The sequence below is a fragment of the Sinocyclocheilus grahami genome, unplaced genomic scaffold, assembly GCF_001515645.1.
Source record: "Sinocyclocheilus grahami isolate Dianchi unplaced genomic scaffold, SAMN03320097.WGS_v1.1 scaffold666.1, whole genome shotgun sequence".
Taxonomy (NCBI): domain Eukaryota; kingdom Metazoa; phylum Chordata; class Actinopteri; order Cypriniformes; family Cyprinidae; genus Sinocyclocheilus; species Sinocyclocheilus grahami.
In genome coordinates this window covers 238,933-260,151 of record NW_015505845.1, presented here as the reverse complement: position 1 = coordinate 260,151, position 21,219 = coordinate 238,933, and the positions used below count along the sequence as shown (strand labels likewise).

The window sequence follows — 21,219 nt, the reverse complement described above, 5'->3', positions numbered from 1 at the left end:
TTTAAGTGAAAATTTGAAATGTTGTCTTGACAATTACGTCTCTTGTCTCAGAAAAATAAATCAAATTAAATGTAATATAGAAATTCAATTTAAATGGGAAAAAAAAACAGAAAAATGACCGAGCAGATGACAAAATTTATAAAAGAAATGAAACCTTTACATTAAACAAAACATTAAAAGCATACTAGTATAGTAATATTAAATTAACACTGGTTAGGAACTAAATAACTACTTTTAATGGATAAAAAGTTGCATCTGTTTATATTATTTAATGGAACTAGCATTGAACAATAACCTAACATTAACAAATATTAATAAATACAGTAACAGATGTATTGCTCATTGTTAATGTTAGTTAATGCATTACCTAATATTAACTAATTATTGTAAAGTGTTATTGCGATTTTTAGCCTAGTCTTGTGTTGATGTATTATTTTTGTAAGTTTTGTGGCTATACCTTTAAATTATGAAGTACTTTTGTGTATTTTACTGTTTATCCCAGTGCAGTGTCCAGTTCCATACACATCCATTGTAAATGCATTACTGTTTTTTTTGTTTTGTCTTTTAGCTGTCACAGATCAAACTCAACCGGTTTTGAGTCCGAAACATTCCTTTAAGCCTCATGATTGAAACGCCCATGTGCCATGTAGGAACACCCAGATCTCCTGCTTTGAATGTGTCAGTCTGATTGTATTTCCTGTAGTGTCTGTATTTGTGGCTTAGAAGCATGTGATGTAAAAGCACACGTTTTAGAAAGTGGTTCGGTGTGTTTTTTTTTTTAAGTGTAAGTGTTTGAATATGAACACTGACCCAGCACACCTTTCATTGGAAACCATGAACTTGTCATTCCTTGAAAACTTAAGTCTCTCATTTTCCAGCCGGATGTGAATAAAAAACGAGGTGTGTATTCAGTCGTTACGTCTTTTTACATTACGACATCATTTTCAAACTGCACTTCTGTAGTTACAGATGCAAAACTGACTCCGACTCGGCCGATTCATAAAGAGAAATGCTGGCAGGAAGTGTTCGGACACGTCTTGACAGGCATTTCCTACCTGCATTTGCTTCTATTGGACGTTATCGAAGATGCTTTTCCAAGGACGCTTAATCTAACGACCTTTTTATGATTCATTCTAGTTTGACAGCCAACAAGACTTCACTTGCTAATAGTTTATGCTGCTGCCATGTCAACCGTATGTTTGTATGTAGCAGGTTCATTTGCTGCACGACTGGTAATATAATTATCTCAACAGTCTCTTTGCAACAGGAGTATTGCCCCGACAAGAATCTTTGCCGTGATAGCTCTTGAACAAAGCCTGTGTTGTGGCACAAGGCCCAGACTTCCCATGTAGCACAGCTATTTCATTGTGAAAAAAAATTATCAACTTAACAGCTTCACCCCAAAAATCTAAGACATGCAGCCTGAGACACATAAGACACCCCAAGAAAGAAGCTATGATTCTATGAATGTTTTTAATGAAGTCTCTTAAGAATATCAAAGCTGAATTTTCAACATCATTACGCCAGTCTTCAATGTCACATGATCCTTCAGAAATCTTTCTAATATGCTGATTTGCTGCTCAGTTATTAATAAGGGTTCTTATTATCAATGGTAAAAACAGTTGTTTCTACTTAATGTTTTGTGGAAACATTTTTCAGGATTCTTTGATGAACCGAAAGTTCAAAGGAACAGCATTTATTTAAAATATAATGTTTTGTAACATTATAAATGTGATTACTGTCACTTTTGATCATTATAATGCATAATAATAAATACAAGTTTTAATTTCAGTTAAACACAAACACATACTCCAAACATTTGAAAGGTAGTATGTCATGGTTCACAATATTATAAAATAATAGAAAAAAAGATGCGCACACTGTTATTCTCCCTTTATTTAAAAAAGTTAAAAGTGGCAACGTTTCGTCAGGCAAACACTGTTTACTTTGATGTTTAAAGACACTGTTTATTTGATGTACCCTTTGATCTTGCACCTGGCCAAGACATTTGTGACCCTGGACCACAAAACCAGTCAAATTCTTTTCAATTTTTTTGACCAATTGAGATTTATACATCATCTGAAAGCTGAATAAATAAGCTTTCCATTGATGTACGGTATGTTAGGATATTTGGCCGAGATACAACTATTTGAAAATCTGGAATCTGAGGGTGCAAAAAAATCTAAATATTGAGAAAATCGCAAAGAAGACATCTTGAAGCCCTACTTGCTGAAAGGACCTCCGTTTAATAGTCCCAGAAGGTGCTCTTTTGTTGGATTCAAAATTATATCTATAGAAACTATGGATCCAAGGCACTTCTTCCAGTTCCAAAATGTTAAAAAGCCTTTATTCAAACATGGCTCACTCTGGAAACATTAAAAATGACTAAAACGCTGCACACTGATGGACACACTCTGAGGAAGGCTGGATGGCCGAAATGCATCAGTGTGCAGTGTTTTAGTAATTTTTTTGTTTCTAGAGTGAGCCATGTTTGAATAAAGGCTTTTTAACATTTTGGAACTGGAAGAAGTGCCTTGGATCCATAGTTTCTATAGATATAATTGAGAAAATCGCCTTTAAAGTTGTCCAAATGAAGTTCTTAGCAATGCATATTACTAATCAAAAATTAAGTTTTGATATATTTACGATAGGAAATTTACAAAATATCTTCATGGAACATGATCTTTACTTAATATCCTAATGATATTAGAAATAATATCATAAAAGCATAAAAGAAAAATTGATAATTTTGACCCACACAATGTATTATTATTTTTTTGGCTATTGCTACAAATATACCCCAGCGACTTAAGACTGGTTTTGTGCTCAAGGGTCATATTTTTGGAGGTGCGTACTTTGATCCTTTCTTTATATTCACAATATTATAAAGTAATTTCTGAAGGATCATGTGAAACTGAAGACTGGAGTAATAATGCTGAAAATTCAGCTTTCATCACAGGAATAAATTATATTTTATAATAATAATAATAATAAAAAAAGTTATTTTAAAGGGCACCTATTATGCAAAATTACATGGTGTTTGGACATTAATGTGTGTTGCCAGTGTGTGAACACAACCAGCCTACAATGATAAAAATATTATATATATATACACACATACATACACACACACACATGTATAAATATATATGCTTTTGGGAATTGAGACCCTAAATTAGTGTATATTGTGGTCTATAAATAATATAACAGAACAAACTGAACTGATGTCAAAACAGGAAGCTGTATTGTGCAAATGTATTCTTTCAACACACATTTGTGGTTGAGGGACAAATTCACTGATTGCAAAAGTTCCAGAAGGTTACGGGGTCACTGTATAAAAATGACCTGTATGGGTCAATCTCACAAAGAAATGTCTCACAATGTCATATTTCACAGCAAAAAATAAATAAATTAGTCATTTGTTGTAGTTCTCAAGTTTTAGGCATGTCTCCTGAGTCGCCGCAGCCCATTCCTCCTCAGCAAATCTCTCAAGCTCCTGGCATGGACTCTGGTCTTCAGTGTGCCCCACAGATTTTCTATTGGATTGAAGTCTGGGCTTTGCGCAAGCCAGTCTAGGATGTTCACTTTGCTCATCTGGAGTTAGTTCTTCACCGGAAGTGAGGTATGCTTTGAGTCGTTATCCTGCTGGAAGACAAAACGTCAACCCAAACCAAGTTTTGTTGCAGATTGCCTGAAGTTGCCTTTCAAAATCTTCTCGTAGTCTTCCACACTCCCACCTCCATGTTCTTTGAGTTGAGCGACTCTCCCTTCTTTCTTCAAACATAGGCAACATCTATGTGGCCAAAGAGCTCTAGTTTTGTCTCATCTGATCAAAGGACCTTTCCAGTATGCATAATTGTTCTCCAGGTTGTCCTTCAAATGTCAGTGTAGCTTGGAGGTGTCTCTTCTTCAAAAGTGGAGTTTTACTAGTTGTTTTGCAAGATACTAATCCTCAGCTTACAGTGCAATTTAAATGCTTAGAAGATTAATTAGGTTAATTAGGCAAGTTAGGTTAGTTAGGCAAGTCATTGGACAACAGTGTTTTTTTCAGTAGCCAGACAAACAGATCATTTCTTAAGGGGGCTAATAATATTGACCTTAGCAGTTTTCTTATTTTTTAAATAATTATTGAAATTGAAATAAGGCTTTCTCCAGATGAAAAATATAATAATACAGTGTTAAAATCCCCTTGCTCTGTTATACATCACTTAGGAAATATCTGAAAAATAATAAAAAATTTCATAGGTGGGCTAATAATTTTGTCTTCAATTTTATGAATATGTGTATTTATATATATATATATATATAAATAAAATAAAGTAAAATACAACAAAATAAAAAAAATAAGCTTTCTATTTCACATAACAGTATTTTTCAAATTTTTTTCCACATAAAATGCTTAACTAGAATGAAAATAATGTAACAATATGATATGAACAATCTTAACCACTCTAAAAATAAGCTCAATTTTCTTTTTAATTAAATAAAATTGAGTAAATCGGTATATCAGATTTTCTTAAGATTTTGATTTGGGGAAATAAGACCCAGAGACGTTCTTGACAGGTTTGGTGAGATTCTCTTACTTCATTTAGACATAAACGTAAAAAAAAATCCTCTGAAATCCTTTCAAAATGTCACATTCTCAATCGTCATGTTCTATATTCACATAAACTAATGAAGGAAAAAAAAGCTGCCAATCATTTTTCATTAGGAACCATTTCTTAAACAAAATTATCAACCAAAATGGGCTTTCAGCCTTTTCTGATGACATTTCAGCAAAATTAGAATCTGAAAATCATTTGCATGATTTTAATCTATTCATTAAACGACGCCAAAAAACCCCCCCATAATGGCACTTAGTGCTCATAAGGACATACACTCACAAATTCACTCTGTCCACCATAAATTCACATTTAAAAAAAAATGTACACCAGCTTATATAATCTTATAAAGCTTATATAGTCTAAGTCATATAATACGACACATATACACTGCAAATCAGGTTAATAAAAATTAATATAGGCAAACAATAATCATCTGCTGTGCCTTTTCGTCAAGATAATCACTAAAGTCTAATCTACTGTGCAAGTCAACACAGACAGCCGCTGTCTGTCATTTCTGCATAGACTGTCATGTCAAATAAGACATGCAAATGCATAGCACACTTACTAGCAAAGCTTCTCCTCAGGGCCCATGATGGCTGTTATTCATCATAATTAAAGGGACAAAAAAGATGAAGAAACTACATGAAATAGTTTCTGAATTATCCCGGTTTTCCACCCTGACATCATTTCCACAGCTTCCCAGAAAGGCAAAGTGTTTCATAAATTCATGCCATCTATAAATATTCACAAATTGCTTTCTGGGAAGCCGACAATGGGCTAAAGTCCACGAATGTCACATAGTTGGACCGTATTTACAGTAACAGTGTGCTATCATTAGAAGCTTATTTTGTATTCCTCAGGGTCCTGAGGGTTGTTCTTTAAGTCAACCTGAATCCCCTAAAGTCATTTTATTTTCATCATTCTCATCTTTGTGACACATCCTGACGATGGTCTCTTACTGTGCACGTGTTCTGCACCATATGATTAAAAACTGCTCACGAGGCATTTCGTTTAGCACTGAAGGAAGTCCAAAGACCGACGTTATTCCACTGGCACGTGTCGAGTGAAAAGGCCTTTTTCCATCCTTCCAGGAAGCATCTGAGATCCCACGCCACCGCTGATCACGGACAAGAGCAGAAATAAGACATTATCCTCAAAACACCATGGTATTACCACAGTACACCCCCAAATATCTCTGTCTGTGACAGCTATGCGTATAACAGACAGTATATATGAAGTATGACTTGACTTGTTTAACTTACACGGGGCTGAATCTCCTCTTTTTTGCATCTGGTGCTTGTGGGATGGCCCCTTTTTCTCTTCTTTCTGCTGCCCGGTCCCTGTATTTCAGCTAAAATGAAGAGCGCCACCCAGAGGTCAATTCTTCAAAAGTGTCAAAGCAATGAATTATAAAGAAAGAAATACCAGTTATAGTGGAAACAGCTTTTTTTTGAATGGTAGTTAGATATCAGAGGAAGTGTAATCAGGGCTTTCAGAACAATCTGACCGCAGTATTTACCTCGGTTTCTGATCGCTCTTGTGTCTCTGACTGAGCCTGTCTGGCTCTCCTCTGCTCCAGATTTAGCTGAACATTGAGAAACAAAAATCAGCAATATGAACATACTGTTTTATTCTATTTATTTGACATTCAGAGTACTATGGTTAGTTAATGCAGTCCCTATTATGATTTGTACCTCCAAAAATATAACCAAAATTAGACAAAAATTTTAAATAAGACATGTGAACAATAATTTAGTGCAAATGTTATTTTGCATTTGGGCTGGGGAATCCCTGGTCTGTATGCAAAGCTAATCCAGTTGGTCTAGTTATTGTCAATGTTATTTTAGTATTTTTAAATATCATTAATATGAATGAACTTTATTTTTATATATTGCAGTTTTCATTTTAGTTATGTCTTTGTAACATTGTTATGCGTTTTTGAAATTTGTATTATTTTTTGTTAAAAAAAAAAAAAATTCTATTTGTATTTATTTTTATTTCTGGCTTAATTTTACAACTTTTTTAAAATTAAAATTCTATTTTTTTATTCAATTATGTTTTTCATCTAATATTTATATTACATTTTATTTAATCTTTAATTCATTTACAAGGTTTAGTTAAAAGTAATAACACTGATTACGTCTGACTCATTTTTATTCATTTATTTTTATTATATAAAATAAAATTTCATGAAGAACAATAGACTAGAAAGAATGCAAGGCTGTGAGGATAGATAAACATCTATTCAGTGGGTTGTGCGGTTATCTAATGTGATTTTGGATTGTTCCGTTGATGAAATCCTGCAAAAACATATCTTTCCAAGCAATTTAATAGGCAAAAACTCCAGACATGAGCTGTGGAAAAATTATAAAGGAGCTATACACACATTTTTACATAAGGTCTATAAGAGCAATCAGAAGTGGCATGGCTCATGTTGGCAGATATCAAGGCATCGTGTGACGTGCATGACTCACCCGGTGTAGCTCAGAGAGCTGCTGATGTCTGATCAGAGCCTCTTTACTGGGGAACTGTCTCCTGCACAGCAGACAGGCCAATTTAGACCAGTCTGTCAGCCTCTCCTCTCGCTCTCCAGCCTCCTCCTCACTGTCTGTCTCTCCACTGTATCCTGCCACCAGACTCTGAGGAGGACTCTGCCGAGAGACAAGACCAGCAGACAGAAACATTTATTTTTATAACACTGCAGTGCCAATAATAGAAAAGGTTTTTCGAACAGAGTACAACATAGAAGACGCAAGCGGTGAGTCGCATGGTAAAATGCACAAAATGGAAACAAGACAAACACATGAAACAAGTCAAAAATTAAATACAAGTAAAAACAAAGCCATGTCTCAGCTTAGCTTGTGTTAAACACTTTTCTGGTATTTGTTTTACTGATTATTTATTTATTTTGCTATTATTGTTGCTGTTCATGTTTACCGCTTTGTATATACTGTTAAAAACGAAAAAGATAAAAACAAAAGGCCATAATGTAACAAAACCAACAAAGGAAATTCAACAAATAAAACCAGAATGTAAAGTACGATGAAACAAAATCCATAATTAAATTAAATTGAAACCAAAAATCATAACATTAGGTAATCAAACCAAACCAAACCAAAAACACTTAGTCTTTCTTCTGGATGTTTGATGTGTTCCATCAGAACCGGAGGTTGCTCTCTTCCTTGCTTTGTATGTTAAAAAAGTGAAGAGCAGGCAAAAGCACGCACATCAATCTCAACTGGGTGCTCGACTAAGAAACAAGTGGAACATTTTTGGATGTAAAGGCGGCAACACCAAAGCTCCAAAAGTATCAAAAAATGTATCTAAAAAAAAAAAAACTCGCATAGCATGTGAGACGTTTCGAGCACCCAGGCTCTTCATCAGACAAATGAACAACACTGATATCCCAATCTTTATAGGCCTACCTCCAGGTGATCAAAGGTCACATGACCGTACCATATTATCATGATAATAATAATACCAAAACAATAACATATCAACCAAGGAGAAAAACACAGAAACCAAAATAAGAAATACAAATAAATCAAAAACATATAAAGCTATGCAAAATACACGAATATAATTATCAATATATTGTTTAATAACATGAATTGAAGCCTGCCTAGGTACATAAATACAAATCAATAACCACCAAGCGTGTGGTTATTGATAACGTAACATAAGATGAAAAACAATCCAAAATTAAATTAAAATTAGGGTTGGGCAATGTCTACAAAATTGGGGGGGGGGTATTCAGAAAGGCACGGAAAACAAATAATGTTCACTTACCACATAAACAGAGTAAGGAGAGATGACTGAGGATGATGGCGAATGATTTGCAGATCCTGAGCACCACTGATAAACATCTAATCTTGTAAAATGTGTGGTAAGTACTTATACTGTATAGTATAAACAGAGTACGTGCGAGCACGAATCTCGAAAGTAAAAGAGAAACTAAAAAGCGATCATGCATTCAAAGGCAGTTTCAGTGCCAGGTATAATAGCAGTTCCCTGATGCCCGCAACTTATATACAGTATATTACCCAATGATATAACTGCGAGAGAAAGTAGGCTATTGAAATATATATTTTCCTCCCATCTCGTATTTATTCTCTTTAGGGGTTCTGAATACACGTCATTTTCTTTGCCGAACACGGTATTGGGATGCGGCGGATTGCCGGGGGAATCACGATGCCGGCTCAACATCGTGATGTCTATCAGCCATCAACGACAGACGATAATATCGTCTATCGGCCCAACCCTAATACAAATCAAACATCATAACATAAGGTAACAATAAAAAACAAAACCACACTTCTCTCTCTTCTGGGTGTTTGCTCTTTTCAAATGTCTTGTTTTGTATGTTAAAAACTTAAAATAATAAAGAACAAAAAACAAAAACAATAAATGAAGCATATCAAAACAACAAAAATATGAAACAAAATCTAAAATAAAACAAAAAACAAACACCATACCATAACAATGAAATTAAAGCAAAAACAAACAAAAGTGAAAAAGCAAGACAAAACGCACTTCTCTCTCTTCTGGATGTTTGATCTGTTCCATCAGAATCTGAGGTCTCTCCAGCAAGGCATCCTGTGCAGAGGGAAGAAACACCATCAGTTATTAGTGGTTCAACGGATCACAAATCTCACGGTTTGGATCATATTACAGCTTTTGAGCCATGGATCGGTTGTTTTTAGCATTAGCAAGAAAATTAAAAAATATATATATATATATATATATTCAATGTAACTTTACTTTCCATAAGTACTTCTTTGCAAAAATTCCTAACTTAAGAAAGTTCAAACATTATTAAAGAGACAAGTGAACAGCCAGCAAAAGTACACAAATTACAAGCATAGATAAATACAACAGAACAATGCTACAAATAAAATAAGGTCGGTAGTATTCGGATCACCTACGATCCGTTCAACCACTATCTGTTATACAAATGAAAAAGGTGGCATTTTAAGAGCCTGGCATTAATCAGACGTGTAAAAACCCAACCTTCATCTCCAGGACGGCGTAGCCGGCATCAGCGCTGGCAGATTCCCGTCTGTCATCGGGTCTCCCCTGTGCCATCAGTCGAGAGTTAGTGCTCAGTACTCGCCCATTCTCCTTCTGCCTGTTCAGACTTTTGGCCCACCGCTCCATGTCTTTAGCGATCTAAGGAAAAGTACAAGCACAACAGGAAGATATACTCAATTTAGATCACATCCAAAAACACATTAATAAACCTGAACCCTCACAAGCAGTGAGGGTTTCTGTCCGAGACTGTACCTGCTGTGCCGTCTTATTCCTGGGCTTGTCCTTCTTGTCCTTGCTGCTGTTGGGAGCACCTGTAAGGTCAGAGATGGCTCCTGCGGCCGCAGCGTCTGTGGTGTCATCGGACGTCTGTGACGAGGCAGGAACATACGTGTGTCTTTCCCCATCCCAGTACATGTACTGCTGCGTATGGGCATTATAGTAGTACTAGAAGAACATCACAAAAACAAACAGCAACATTATCAGTATCAATGTGCTTGTTTAGTCGCTCAGTAAGCCTACAAGCATGACTGACTGGTCATTTAAAAAAAGATTCCTGGCAAGATTACTCAGAACTAGGAGTGTCCTGCTCCTTCTCCCTATGGAATCCATTTTATTTTTTCCCCAAATTCCTTTTTTTATTTATTTTTTTCAAAATTCAGTTTTTTTTTTTTACATTTAAATTTTTCTAGATTCTGTTTTTTTTTTAAATTGTTTAAATTTTTCTAGGCTCTGTATTAATGGTTAAATGACATTTTATTCATCAAAAAGCATGTCTAATTAATTGAAATCATGAAACTTACAATATTAAACAGCAATTTATTAAAAGTAAAAAAAAAAAAACATTCTTAAGGCCCTATGAAATGTTTTTTTCCCCTCAAATTCAGTTTTATTTTGACCAATTTCTGTTTTCCATAAATTATCTGGATTCCATTTTAATAGTTTCATTAAATACTATTAATACTAACATCTCTAATTAATAGATTTTTCGGAAAAAATACTAAATTATTATTATTTTCTTTATTTAATTTTTTTTTTCCAGAAATACCGTGTTGTGTATTTACATTTTTTGCTAAACATTCTGGTAAATATTCCTTTAAAAATAATGTTTTAATAATAATGTTATTATTAGAAGTAGTACTCAGGGCTCTGAACCTGTTTAAGGAACGAAAAATGGAAACGGATGAAATTTTCAGAGGAAGAGAACCAGAACCAGAAACTAAATCTAATTTTATAGTTCCGAACAGAATCGAAAATTTGAAATGGCCATTAACCGGTTATTTTATCATTCCACTTCTGTGAACGGAGAAAACTGAATAAAACTATAGGCTTACATAAAAAGCAATATAGGCATATACAGGAAATATATTTCACTTAAATCATTGACAGATTAACTAAACGAAAGAAAAAAATGTGCTGACTTACGGTTCATTGTGACGTGTTCCAAATTTCTCGGAAAGGAAAGCAAGACAGCACAAAGTAGTTTTCTTTATTTTGCAAAAGCTTGACAGTTTTGAATAATGTCTTCTTGCTTCTATCTGTATAACCACCCGGCGTTGGTATGACCATGGCGCCTCACGCACACACACACAACATATTTCTGCGACATTGCAGCCTGTTCATTATCAAAATAAAATACAGTTAAAGAAACAAATAAAAAGTTACACTGCTCCGTTGTACAAAATCTGTTGCGTTCAGCGTGACCAGCGCCTCACTGTAGCCGATGTGAAGGATGATTGTTTACGTCAATGAATGTACAAAGCCTAGCCTATAATAAATAATATTTTAGCATCCAGATACGTCGCGAATATGGAAACATTTGGAATCGTGCCGAATGAGAGAGGTAGGCATCAGTTTCACCTTAAATTAATTTGTTTTTGGATTGACGTTTTTATAGCCTACTATATGTTAGTATGCTAATACTGTTTAGTAGCCAACATTTGGCCAAAATCTAGAAAAGAGGATGCTGTATAGGCTGTGACTAAGCGCAGCGGGTTATCAGAGATCTAACGTTACCAGATCTCTTCCTGTTTTTTTTTATTTTTTCTTTTTGAGTAAAGAAAACGCTGTACTTTATTATTATTATTATTATAGGCAAAGAAAATTGTTTTTAAAAAATAACGTTATTAACCGCTATTTCGTTTTAATAACCCGTAACCCGAACCGGTTTCGGAACTGTAATAATACAGAGGAACGCAGGAACAGAAACGTTAAAATATCGATTCTGCTCGGAGCTAACCGATTGAATTTTTTTCCCATTTTCAAGCCCTGGTAGTACTATAATTACATTAAGTAATATTTCGGTCACAATTTCTTCAAGTTAAACTGAACTTTTATTTTGATGGGTTGCTGTGAAGGCCTTCCGTTTGTATAATATATGAAGATAGTTTTACTAAATAAAAATAAACGGTAAAATGCTCATAAGGTGACTCTCAGAGCAGTTCTAGAGATTATGTTTGTGTTCATGAACTCATATATTGAGGCGGCAGAGGCTGAAAACTCTGCGAGTGTGTAGTATGTGTGTAGCAAACACGTCTGCGCGATTCATTCACACAGAGACACGCAAAACATGCAGGATTTGTATTTAAATGGTATTTTTGTGGCTTAATATTCACAGACACTAGTCTAATCACATTTTGATTTAAGTGTGCTGACCTAACATTTGATTTATTCATCCAAAACTTGGCAAACTCCGTGACATTCCACGTTATACAATAAATTAAGTTTTTATGACTGGATTCCATCCACGTTTTCAACGTCGCGAAAATTATAGGGCCCTATGGAGGGTCCCTTTCTGAGTTTAGCTTTAACCCTATTTAAACACACCTGAACAAGGCAAATCAAGGTCTAGAAATGTCCAGGAAAACATGTTAAGCTGAACACTTCAGGACACTGGCCCTCCAGTAACAGGATTGGATACGTCTGCTCAAAACTAATCGAAAGCCGCTTTTCCACTATCGGTAGTGAACAGTACAAGAACTGTCAGGTACGGCGTGCCACGATTACAAACCGTTCTCGGCACGGTTAGACAACGGAAAAGCGGCTAAAGATTCCTGAGCAAGCTAATGATTAAGGCTGCACATATGACTTTATTACCTGTGAATTTGGGTCATAGTAGAGGCCTGTAAGAGCGTCGTAGTAATAGCCAGAGCTCTCATCGTACTGGTACGTGGATACGTCAGGATCCGCTGCAGGAAAGAGGAAATACAACTGATGCACCTCATTCACACGAAACTGAATATGCACGGGAATTCATGAGGTCAGCTTAAAAACAACAACTCTAAATTCAATGGCAAGAAAAATTATGTGAACCCATTGGGATTGGTTGCTTTTCTGCATTAACCGGTCATGAAATGTCATCCGATCTTCATCAAAGTCACAAATATAGACAAACACATTGTGCTTGATGATCTAAGTGAACTAAGTTGGAGTTTAACCATATCCACTGAGATATTCGGCTCAAATGAAAGTGTAATGCAGTCAGTGTGTGTTCCTTCACACGGCCGTATTTTTACACTGTTTACGGTCACTAAACCTGCCATCAAACCTTCTCAGTGACAAATAAATAAATCCAAACATGGATCTATATTGTTTGCAACCGAGGTTGCTGAATAAATGCACTTATGCCCCTGTGTGCCACAAAACAAATTTTGTTTTGTCGTTTTAACGGAAAGATATCAGTATAATTGCAATTTATATTAGGAATGTCGCTGTTTAGCTTTTAAGAGAAGTTTTTGATTTTTACCAGATTTTATAATATAAAGAGTGTTTATATTTATGATAATACAATAAATGAGGAAATTAGAGGAGGTAAAATAAACCTTATGAATGCTTATAGTTGAAAATGCAATAATTCTGATATAATTTCTCAAATGACAACAATCATGATCAGTAATCGTAATAATAATTTGGAGCAAAATAATTATGATTATCAGTTTAACCATTAGGCAGCATGAAAATGTGAAGTTTTATTTGACAAAAAAAAAAAAAAAAAAAAAAAACTTGACTTAAATTCCCAGGTTTTTAGTCAACTAAAACTTGACTAAACAAAAAGAGGCTAGGTTGACTTAATATGATAAAGACTAAAAAAAAGACAAAGACAGGACTAACATTAAAATAAAAGACAGCTGACATAATGAACACTTAGTTCACATACTTTTTCTAGGTACTGCACATTTTGGTCAAATAAATGTTAAAGGGATAGTTCACCCAAAAATAAAAATTCTGTCATTAACTACTCACCCTCATGTCATTCCAAACCCGCAAGACCTCCGTTCATCTTCGGAGCTAGGGCTGGGTATCGTTTGAATTTGATCAATTCCGATTCTGCTTATCGCTTCCGATTCTTTACGATTCCCAGTTTTGATTCCAATGTGATTAAAAATGATATCAAACATATTTATTCGGTCTCTTTTTGCAAAACATTTAGTTGCAGCCGAATACCATGAAAAAAAAAAAATCAACAGGCTACATAAAAACTGGACTCGTTTAAGAGCTGTTCATGTGCAAAACAGAGCTGCATGATTCTGGATAAATTGAGTTTTTTAATGGAGATTGTGGCTCTCACGATTCTGAAGAAAAAAACCCCCCAGACAACTAAACAAAAGCACATGTAATTTATGAATGGATGATTCAATGACTCACTCAAGATTTACTTGTTTTATCACTGGATGAATCAGCGTTTTTGAACGAATCTCTTGAATGATTCAAAGACAAACACATTTTAACAGACCCTTTTCGCCCCCTTCTGCTGTGATCGTACGCTGCAAGGACGAACCACAACGTTGTGATCACACATCAAAGGTTGAGGAATGAAACAGACGAAATCACTGTAATTTAGGAATAGAACGTTGGTGTTTGAATCGTGTCTGTGATCTTTAAAGCTGCAGTCCATAACTTTTTTTGGTTAAAAATGATCCAAAATCAATATTTGAGCAAGTGCATAAACAGCCAGTGTTCAAAACTATCGCTTACTTTAGCCTGATTCACAACGGTTAGCTTATAATAATGTTTTCTAATTTGAGTGGTACGGGTAGGTTTTCTCAGGAAATGCTGAGCATGCTGCTGCGTCATTACGTCACGTCTGTAAACATAAAGAAGCTGTCCCGGCTACTAGGCTATCGCATGTGAGGATCCTGCAGGTGGAGGATTGTTTATAGCCTTTTCTCACAGCAGCTGGAATAATTAAATGTACCATTTTGATGGCAGATAGTAATCCAGAAAGGATTGTGTGTTTATGAAACACATGTGACTGAAATTAAATTATTCCAGTTTTAAATGTGCATCTGATTACAGATAGCCTGGGATCACACAAGAGTTGTATTTTAAAGACAACCAGTTCGAAGAAAGAATCATTTGCTTTTTGGTTTAAAATAATTTCTTTATATGGAATTCGAATGGTATGACAATTAGAGATTAGACTGTACAGAAATTGAAATCTACATGCTAATACACACTATAGACAATACCGATGTTGTTAACATTAACAATTTAAGAACAAAGTATAACAATAATAATAATTTGCACGGTTTGATGTGATATGAGCTAACCGATCGTTACAATTAATCACCATTGGTAGCGTGATTTATTGTAATGCTTTTTTCCTCAGTCAGAGCAAACGTGGCAGACTTGTTACTTAATTGTTCTGATGACAATTCTTATTTGGGTCATATATTCCAAGTCGTAGGCGAGAATCTGTGACTCCTAAGTAATGTTACAGTAATGTGACTGACAGCCACACATTCACCTCAAAACATTAGATTCATCCACGCTGGAGCCGTGCCGGCGCACAACCCACACAAGGAAGATAATTCCGCATACAGCTGCAATTGCAGATTTCAAACAGAGATGGCGACAAAGAGGCAACACTTAAGGACTGCAGCTTTAATGATCTGTTAAAGTGCTTTGTCATGTTGGTGGTGACCCCTCACTTGCAACAAGTTTAGTTTATCACAAATATTACTTAGCTTTTTCGGCTTCTGATCGCATGTGTAGCTAAACTTTGGAGCGCTTAGATTACCGAGCAAGGTCCTGGCAGTTCGCTAGGTTGGGTCCTCACAGATGAAAAAAAACAAAAAACAACACACACAGGAATCGATAGGCAGAATTGAAATTAATTTTACATCAAGTATCTGATTTCTGACCTTAAGTATCCGATTCTGGAATTGGAATTGATTTTCGATTCCCAGCCCTATTCGGAGCACAAATCGAATAAAGTTATTTTTGTTTCTTTGCACACAAAAAGTATTCTCGTAGCTTCATTAAGTTACGGTTGATCCACTGATGTCACATGGATTATTTTAACTATGTCCTTACTACCTTTCCGGGCCTTGAATGTGGTAGTTGTGTTGCTGTCTATGGAGGGTCAGAAAGCTCTCGGATTTCATCAAAAAGATCTTGATTTGTGTTCTGAAGATGAACGAAGGTCTTATAGGTTTGAACGGGTGGGTGGTTTGCTTACGGTACTGCTGGCACTCCAGAGCGGTTCCAGGTGTGGCAGGCTGGTTTGGGGTAGCAGGCTGAGGTTTCCCAATGATTTCCACCGGGGCCTTAAAACACACACACACACACACACACACACACACACACACACACACACACACACACACACACACACAATTAGTGCTTCAGAAAAGCAAAAGCTTGAAACTTAATTGTAACCAAGTAAATCAACTTCTGAATGAACAGGAATAACAGAAAACTACCTGATGGGCTTGTGTGGAGGTTGTAGTGGTGATAAGTTGGGTGTGGGATGCTGCGAGCGGCAATATGGAGGTAGCACCTGTTTCTCCTGTGATCAAATACAGATTCACACTTACTGCAATACAAGACTTGTGTGCTTACAGCAGATGTAAGTGAGCTGTGGTTATACCTGTAGAGGCTGTTCCTCCGTCAGTAGCACCTAATGTTGTGTGGCTGGTCACTAGCGCAGGCACTCGCCCTTTAAAGGCTTGCGTCTCTGCACTGACAACCTGCCCAAACACAGCTGCTGCCGCCCCCTGCTGGTGCACACCGATATCACCGCTCTGAGCTACTGCCGAGAGCTGGGCCGTCTGGAACAATAACCAGTGGTCACCATCGCAACATTGACTTTTTTTTAATAACTAATGAACTAAGACTTTTTCAGGTGAACTCTCTCTTTAAACGTCACCCTTTTGGGTCAACCGGTAACGTTTAAAGAGATAGTTCACCCAAAAATGAAATGCATGTCATTAATTACTCACCCTCATGTCGTTCATTTTTGGGTGGACTATCCCTTTAATTTGTGCTTCTCCAATGGCACATTTTGACTGTGTCTGTCTATTTTATGCACACAACATGGATAAACTACTAACTACTAATTTATTTTCATTTTCAGAGTTTGACAAATTGAAACTTACATTTTGGTTTCAGTGCATCACTACTTGAAATGGCTAGTACAGTATTGAGGTAATATTCAACAAACACAATAATTTTTTCTAAACTTTCTTGATTCTGAGTGGTTAAGATGAAATAGAACCAAGTTTGAATATAATTGTTACTAGTTAAAACAATCTGTGATATGTAACCGTCACAGCCCAAAAACATCTTCAGGTAGACAAATGTACATGTGGTAACTATGGCAAAAGCAGAATAAACTGACATTAATTTAGTCTGCTGCCACTGTGTGCACTTTCATTTTAAACCATTCAACATTCGAAAGTTCATTTTTCCATCCATATTAGTATTTATGTTGTTAATCAAGCCTAATTTTCCTGTGCTGTGGGTACCTGCGTGACGGCCCACTGAGCTGCAGCTATAGCTGTACTCGCTACCGTCGCCACACTCACCCGATTGCCATCTGTCAGAAAAACATCACTGAGAGACAGAGAGAGAACTCATAAAACTCTACCCCATACATGTAAAGCATTATTACATTAATAAGGTGTTCTGTAAACATTCTCTCACATGTGTGGCTTCACTGCACTTTCCTATTACACAACTATGACGTCAGCATTATGCTGCAGGATCAGTATCAGAACAACATGAACTCGTACCGTTTGGAACCCTTGGCAAACTCCACAGAAATGAGCTTTCCATCGATAGAGAGATGAGGCTGCACGGACTGGAGGATCTGAAGCAGCTGTGAAGCCTCCTAAAACACACAATAGAATACCTGTTCGTGCTGGTCTTACACATACGTTTTGTAGCCACGATACAGCGCTAACAGAACTAGTGTCATCGTCTTACCACAATAGTAGTGAGCTGCAGGAAAGCAAACCCTCGGTTGAGCTGCGTCTGTTTGTCTTTGATGAGCCGTACATTTGAAGGTGAGAGAGTAGCAAACGGGGCAAGAGCAGACAAAATGGCCTCCAGCGTTGTATGGGGTCCCAGATTCCTCAAAATCAGAGCTGTAGAGGATAGATGTGAATGCAGCGTCTTACCCCAGATGAAAGTGTTAAAGGCATAGTTCACCCAAAAACGAAAATTTGCTGTTCATTTACTCCTTTTTTTCTTCAGCAGAATAGTGAAGAAGATTTTCATCTGAAACCGTGGTCCTTGGTGATTCATAAAGTGCAATTCAATGGCTAAGTCAATGGCTACCGTCACTTTAAGAGTCAAACACAAAATTAATACCTATGGCTTCAGATGATATATTGAGGTCTTATGAAGCAAAATGATCTGTGCAGTCTCGGACAATGTGGAACTCCGACTCTTTTCCATGAACTGGTTCTTCTGGACTGTTTATTTTAATCAACTAGTTCAAATCATTGATTCATTTACGTAATCACGCAATGACGTCACGTATACCCAAAGCACCCAATAATGATGTAAAAAGCAGGTGTTTTACTTGTCTAAAGCATATAGAGTGAATAAACCTGTCTTCATTAGCTCATCTTTTTACATAAACCATAAAAAAAAACATCAAAACTTTCATTTGCGCAGTTCACAAATCTGGCTCATTGGTCTTCGGTCTGAGTCAAATTGTTTCCTCAGTTCAGTGACTGTTGGAGTAACGAGTTGGCAAAAATCAGCATCATAGGACTTTGAGTCATAATGACTGTCAGGCATACCAGAAAAAGAGGTTTGATTGAATAAATTGTAGACCTGTGCTGCTCAAGCCGTGAACTGCTTCAGTTGGTTCAGTCCTATTTAGTGAACTGGTTAGTGCACCAAAAAGAACTGGTTCAAAAGAAAGATCCGTTCACAAACCGAACAGCACTACGGACCAATTGTAATAATAATGTTGTAAGTAATGTTCAGTTTCTTGCACAGACTGATCGTTTCACTTCATAAGACCTCAATATATGATTAGGAGCCATGGGTATTTATTTTGTGTTGCGTGATATGCTTTTTTGGCTCTCCAAGTGATGGTAACCAACGACTATTATGAAAAAAAATCTTATTTAATGTTCTACTGAAGAAAAAAGTCCTCTACATCTTCGATGGCCTGAGGACAAGTAAATTAGCAGCGAATTTTAATTTTTGGGTGAACTATCCCTATAAATGTGTGTATAACTTACTGTCATTGGCCACCTCGGCAGCCGGGGACGAGGAACTTAAGTTGACTAGTGGAGCTGCTGTCTGGTATATGGCAGGAAGGGGCAGTAAACCCTGAGCTGAGTCCTTTAATTCCCCCAGAGGTAAACTCTTTGGCACCAGAGGCAGTTTCAACTCAGCCTCTGAAAACAAAGGGCCATATGCACAAGGATTTACATTCATATTCATGTTTTTGCCATGCTGTCACAAATAGCTGCAACAAATTAATTTGAATTCACACCTGATTTAGGAACTCCGCATTTGAAACACTTTTCTCTTCGTTTGAAGTTCTGTACTCCACACTGTCAATCAAAACAGATGTTTGGCAAAACTCAAGACAGAACATTTTGTTTACTTAAAGGGGGAAAAAATATATATTTTTTAATTAATATTTTAAACAGTAGTTTTAAATATTAATATATAAATATTAAAGAGTGTTTGTTGTCCCTCCACTGAAACTCCATTCCACCACAACTTTGAAAACATTTATAAAGACATCATAAAAGTAATCCCATGTGAATCGAGCAGTTTAATCCAAGACTTTTGAATCACTGTTTCTGACATAAATGTTGATAAATATACAAAAAATACACTATTACTTGAATGTTTTTCCACTTGATCTATTGTTGTGACATCATCGATATAATTGTAATATTTAAATATAGTAAACATCTGTGCTCTATGTATATGTATTGATCGTTTATATGTAAATAAAAGCCTAAATCAAATGCGTTCAATCATACAATGCTATCTGAAAGTGTCTCTTCAGAAGTCTTAATTCTCAATTTATATGGATTCATTTTATAATTAGTCTTTATGAACTTTCTGAAAGTTTAGGAACAAAAATCTCTCATGTTTCAAAAATATCTCCATATGGGTTTGGAACAACATAATTGTAAATGATGACAGAATTTTCATTTTTAAATGAACTCAAAGGCAGACTTATTCAACAACTAATTTAACTGAAATATAGAACATTATGAAAGTTACCTTATTGCAGAGCCAGTCTTCATTAGCACGGGGCTTTGGGTCACTGTAGTGCATAGATACACGCTGTCCCAATATAGTGAGCACTCTCTGAAAGTGAGACACAGGAAGAGGGGACAAAAGAATAAGAGAGGGTAAATATCATTTTCAGGATGGAATTGGCACACTTGAGACCTCATCTCACACAAGAGGGGAGGAGAAGACTGGATAAAAGAGAGAGAGGAAGACAGATATCACCATCAGCTTGAGAGGACTCAGAAAGACGCACCGGCCTGCGTGTGAGAGAGTGTGTGCAGACACCCTCTCCGGCCAGAAGCCTCAACCTCCCCCATTCAGGAGAACACAAACATGTCACGCTCACTCCTGCCCACCCTGAAAACCCACATTAAGCCATAAATAAAACATCCAGACAGAAGTTTCACAAAAGCAAACTCATACAGCGATGACAGAACATGTAGAATAAAGACCTGAATGTATTATTAAACCGGAGCAAAAAATAAATCTTTGAGGAGCTGAATGCTAAAAAATAAACGACAACTTCCCTCATTCAAGCTGTACTTCATAATGACATTAAAGAGAGAATTCACCCAAAAATTTAAAATAGCCGTTCCCTTTCAAGGGAACTTCAAACTGCGTCCTCTAGGGGTTGCTATGGGGAACGCCTCGTCGTGACCCGTGTCTGAAGCATACATTGAAAAACCACCAACAACATGTTGGCCGGCGACAGCCCATGACATCACTACCGGTGTGAATATAGTATAAATAGGCGCTGGGAGCACACATCATTCACTTCTTCGTCTTCACTGACCATTTGTTTGAAGCGTGCATTTCCGTGGTAAGAGCGATCTATATTCCTATCGTTATGGCGAGCACTAGCAAAGCGTTTAGAGGGTGTGTGCATCCACGTTGTTGTTATTTGACACCTGATGACACACACGATCTCTGCGTTGTTTGTTTGGGCAAAGAGCACGCACGCGATGTCCTTGAGGGGGCAATCCGCGTTCATTGTGAGCGTATTTTAATGAAAAGCTCCGCTCTCGTTTGTCTCTCTTTTCGAGGAAAGGGGGGCAGCCATCTGCTTCCCGCGGCTCAGGACCCACCG

The 21,219-nt window shown here is 36.5% G+C and overlaps 1 protein-coding gene across 2 annotated transcripts; it reads right to left on the bottom strand.

The window, feature by feature from the left end:
- Window positions 1-4,564: 4,564 nt before the first annotated feature.
- Window positions 4,565-20,684, bottom strand: LOC107558918 (RNA-binding protein 10-like). 2 transcript variants are annotated; one of them, XM_016242621.1, is made up of 17 exons: window positions 20,121-20,684; window positions 19,372-19,432; window positions 19,115-19,273; window positions 17,841-18,001; window positions 17,648-17,745; window positions 17,381-17,468; window positions 16,504-16,684; window positions 16,337-16,422; window positions 16,093-16,180; window positions 12,729-12,820; window positions 9,888-10,079; window positions 9,615-9,773; window positions 9,138-9,200; window positions 7,079-7,255; window positions 6,124-6,189; window positions 5,867-5,955; window positions 4,565-5,721 (listed from the first exon to the last, which is right to left on the bottom strand). In XM_016242621.1, exons 1-17 carry the CDS (start codon window positions 20,172-20,174, stop codon window positions 5,646-5,648), a joined length of 1,890 nt encoding a protein of 629 aa, XP_016098107.1. In that variant the 5' UTR covers window positions 20,175-20,684; the 3' UTR covers window positions 4,565-5,645. The 2 variants fall into 2 exon arrangements, with proteins under 2 accessions (XP_016098107.1, XP_016098108.1); XM_016242622.1 differs by having other exon boundaries at window positions 4,565-5,718.
- Window positions 20,685-21,219: the final 535 nt, after the last annotated feature.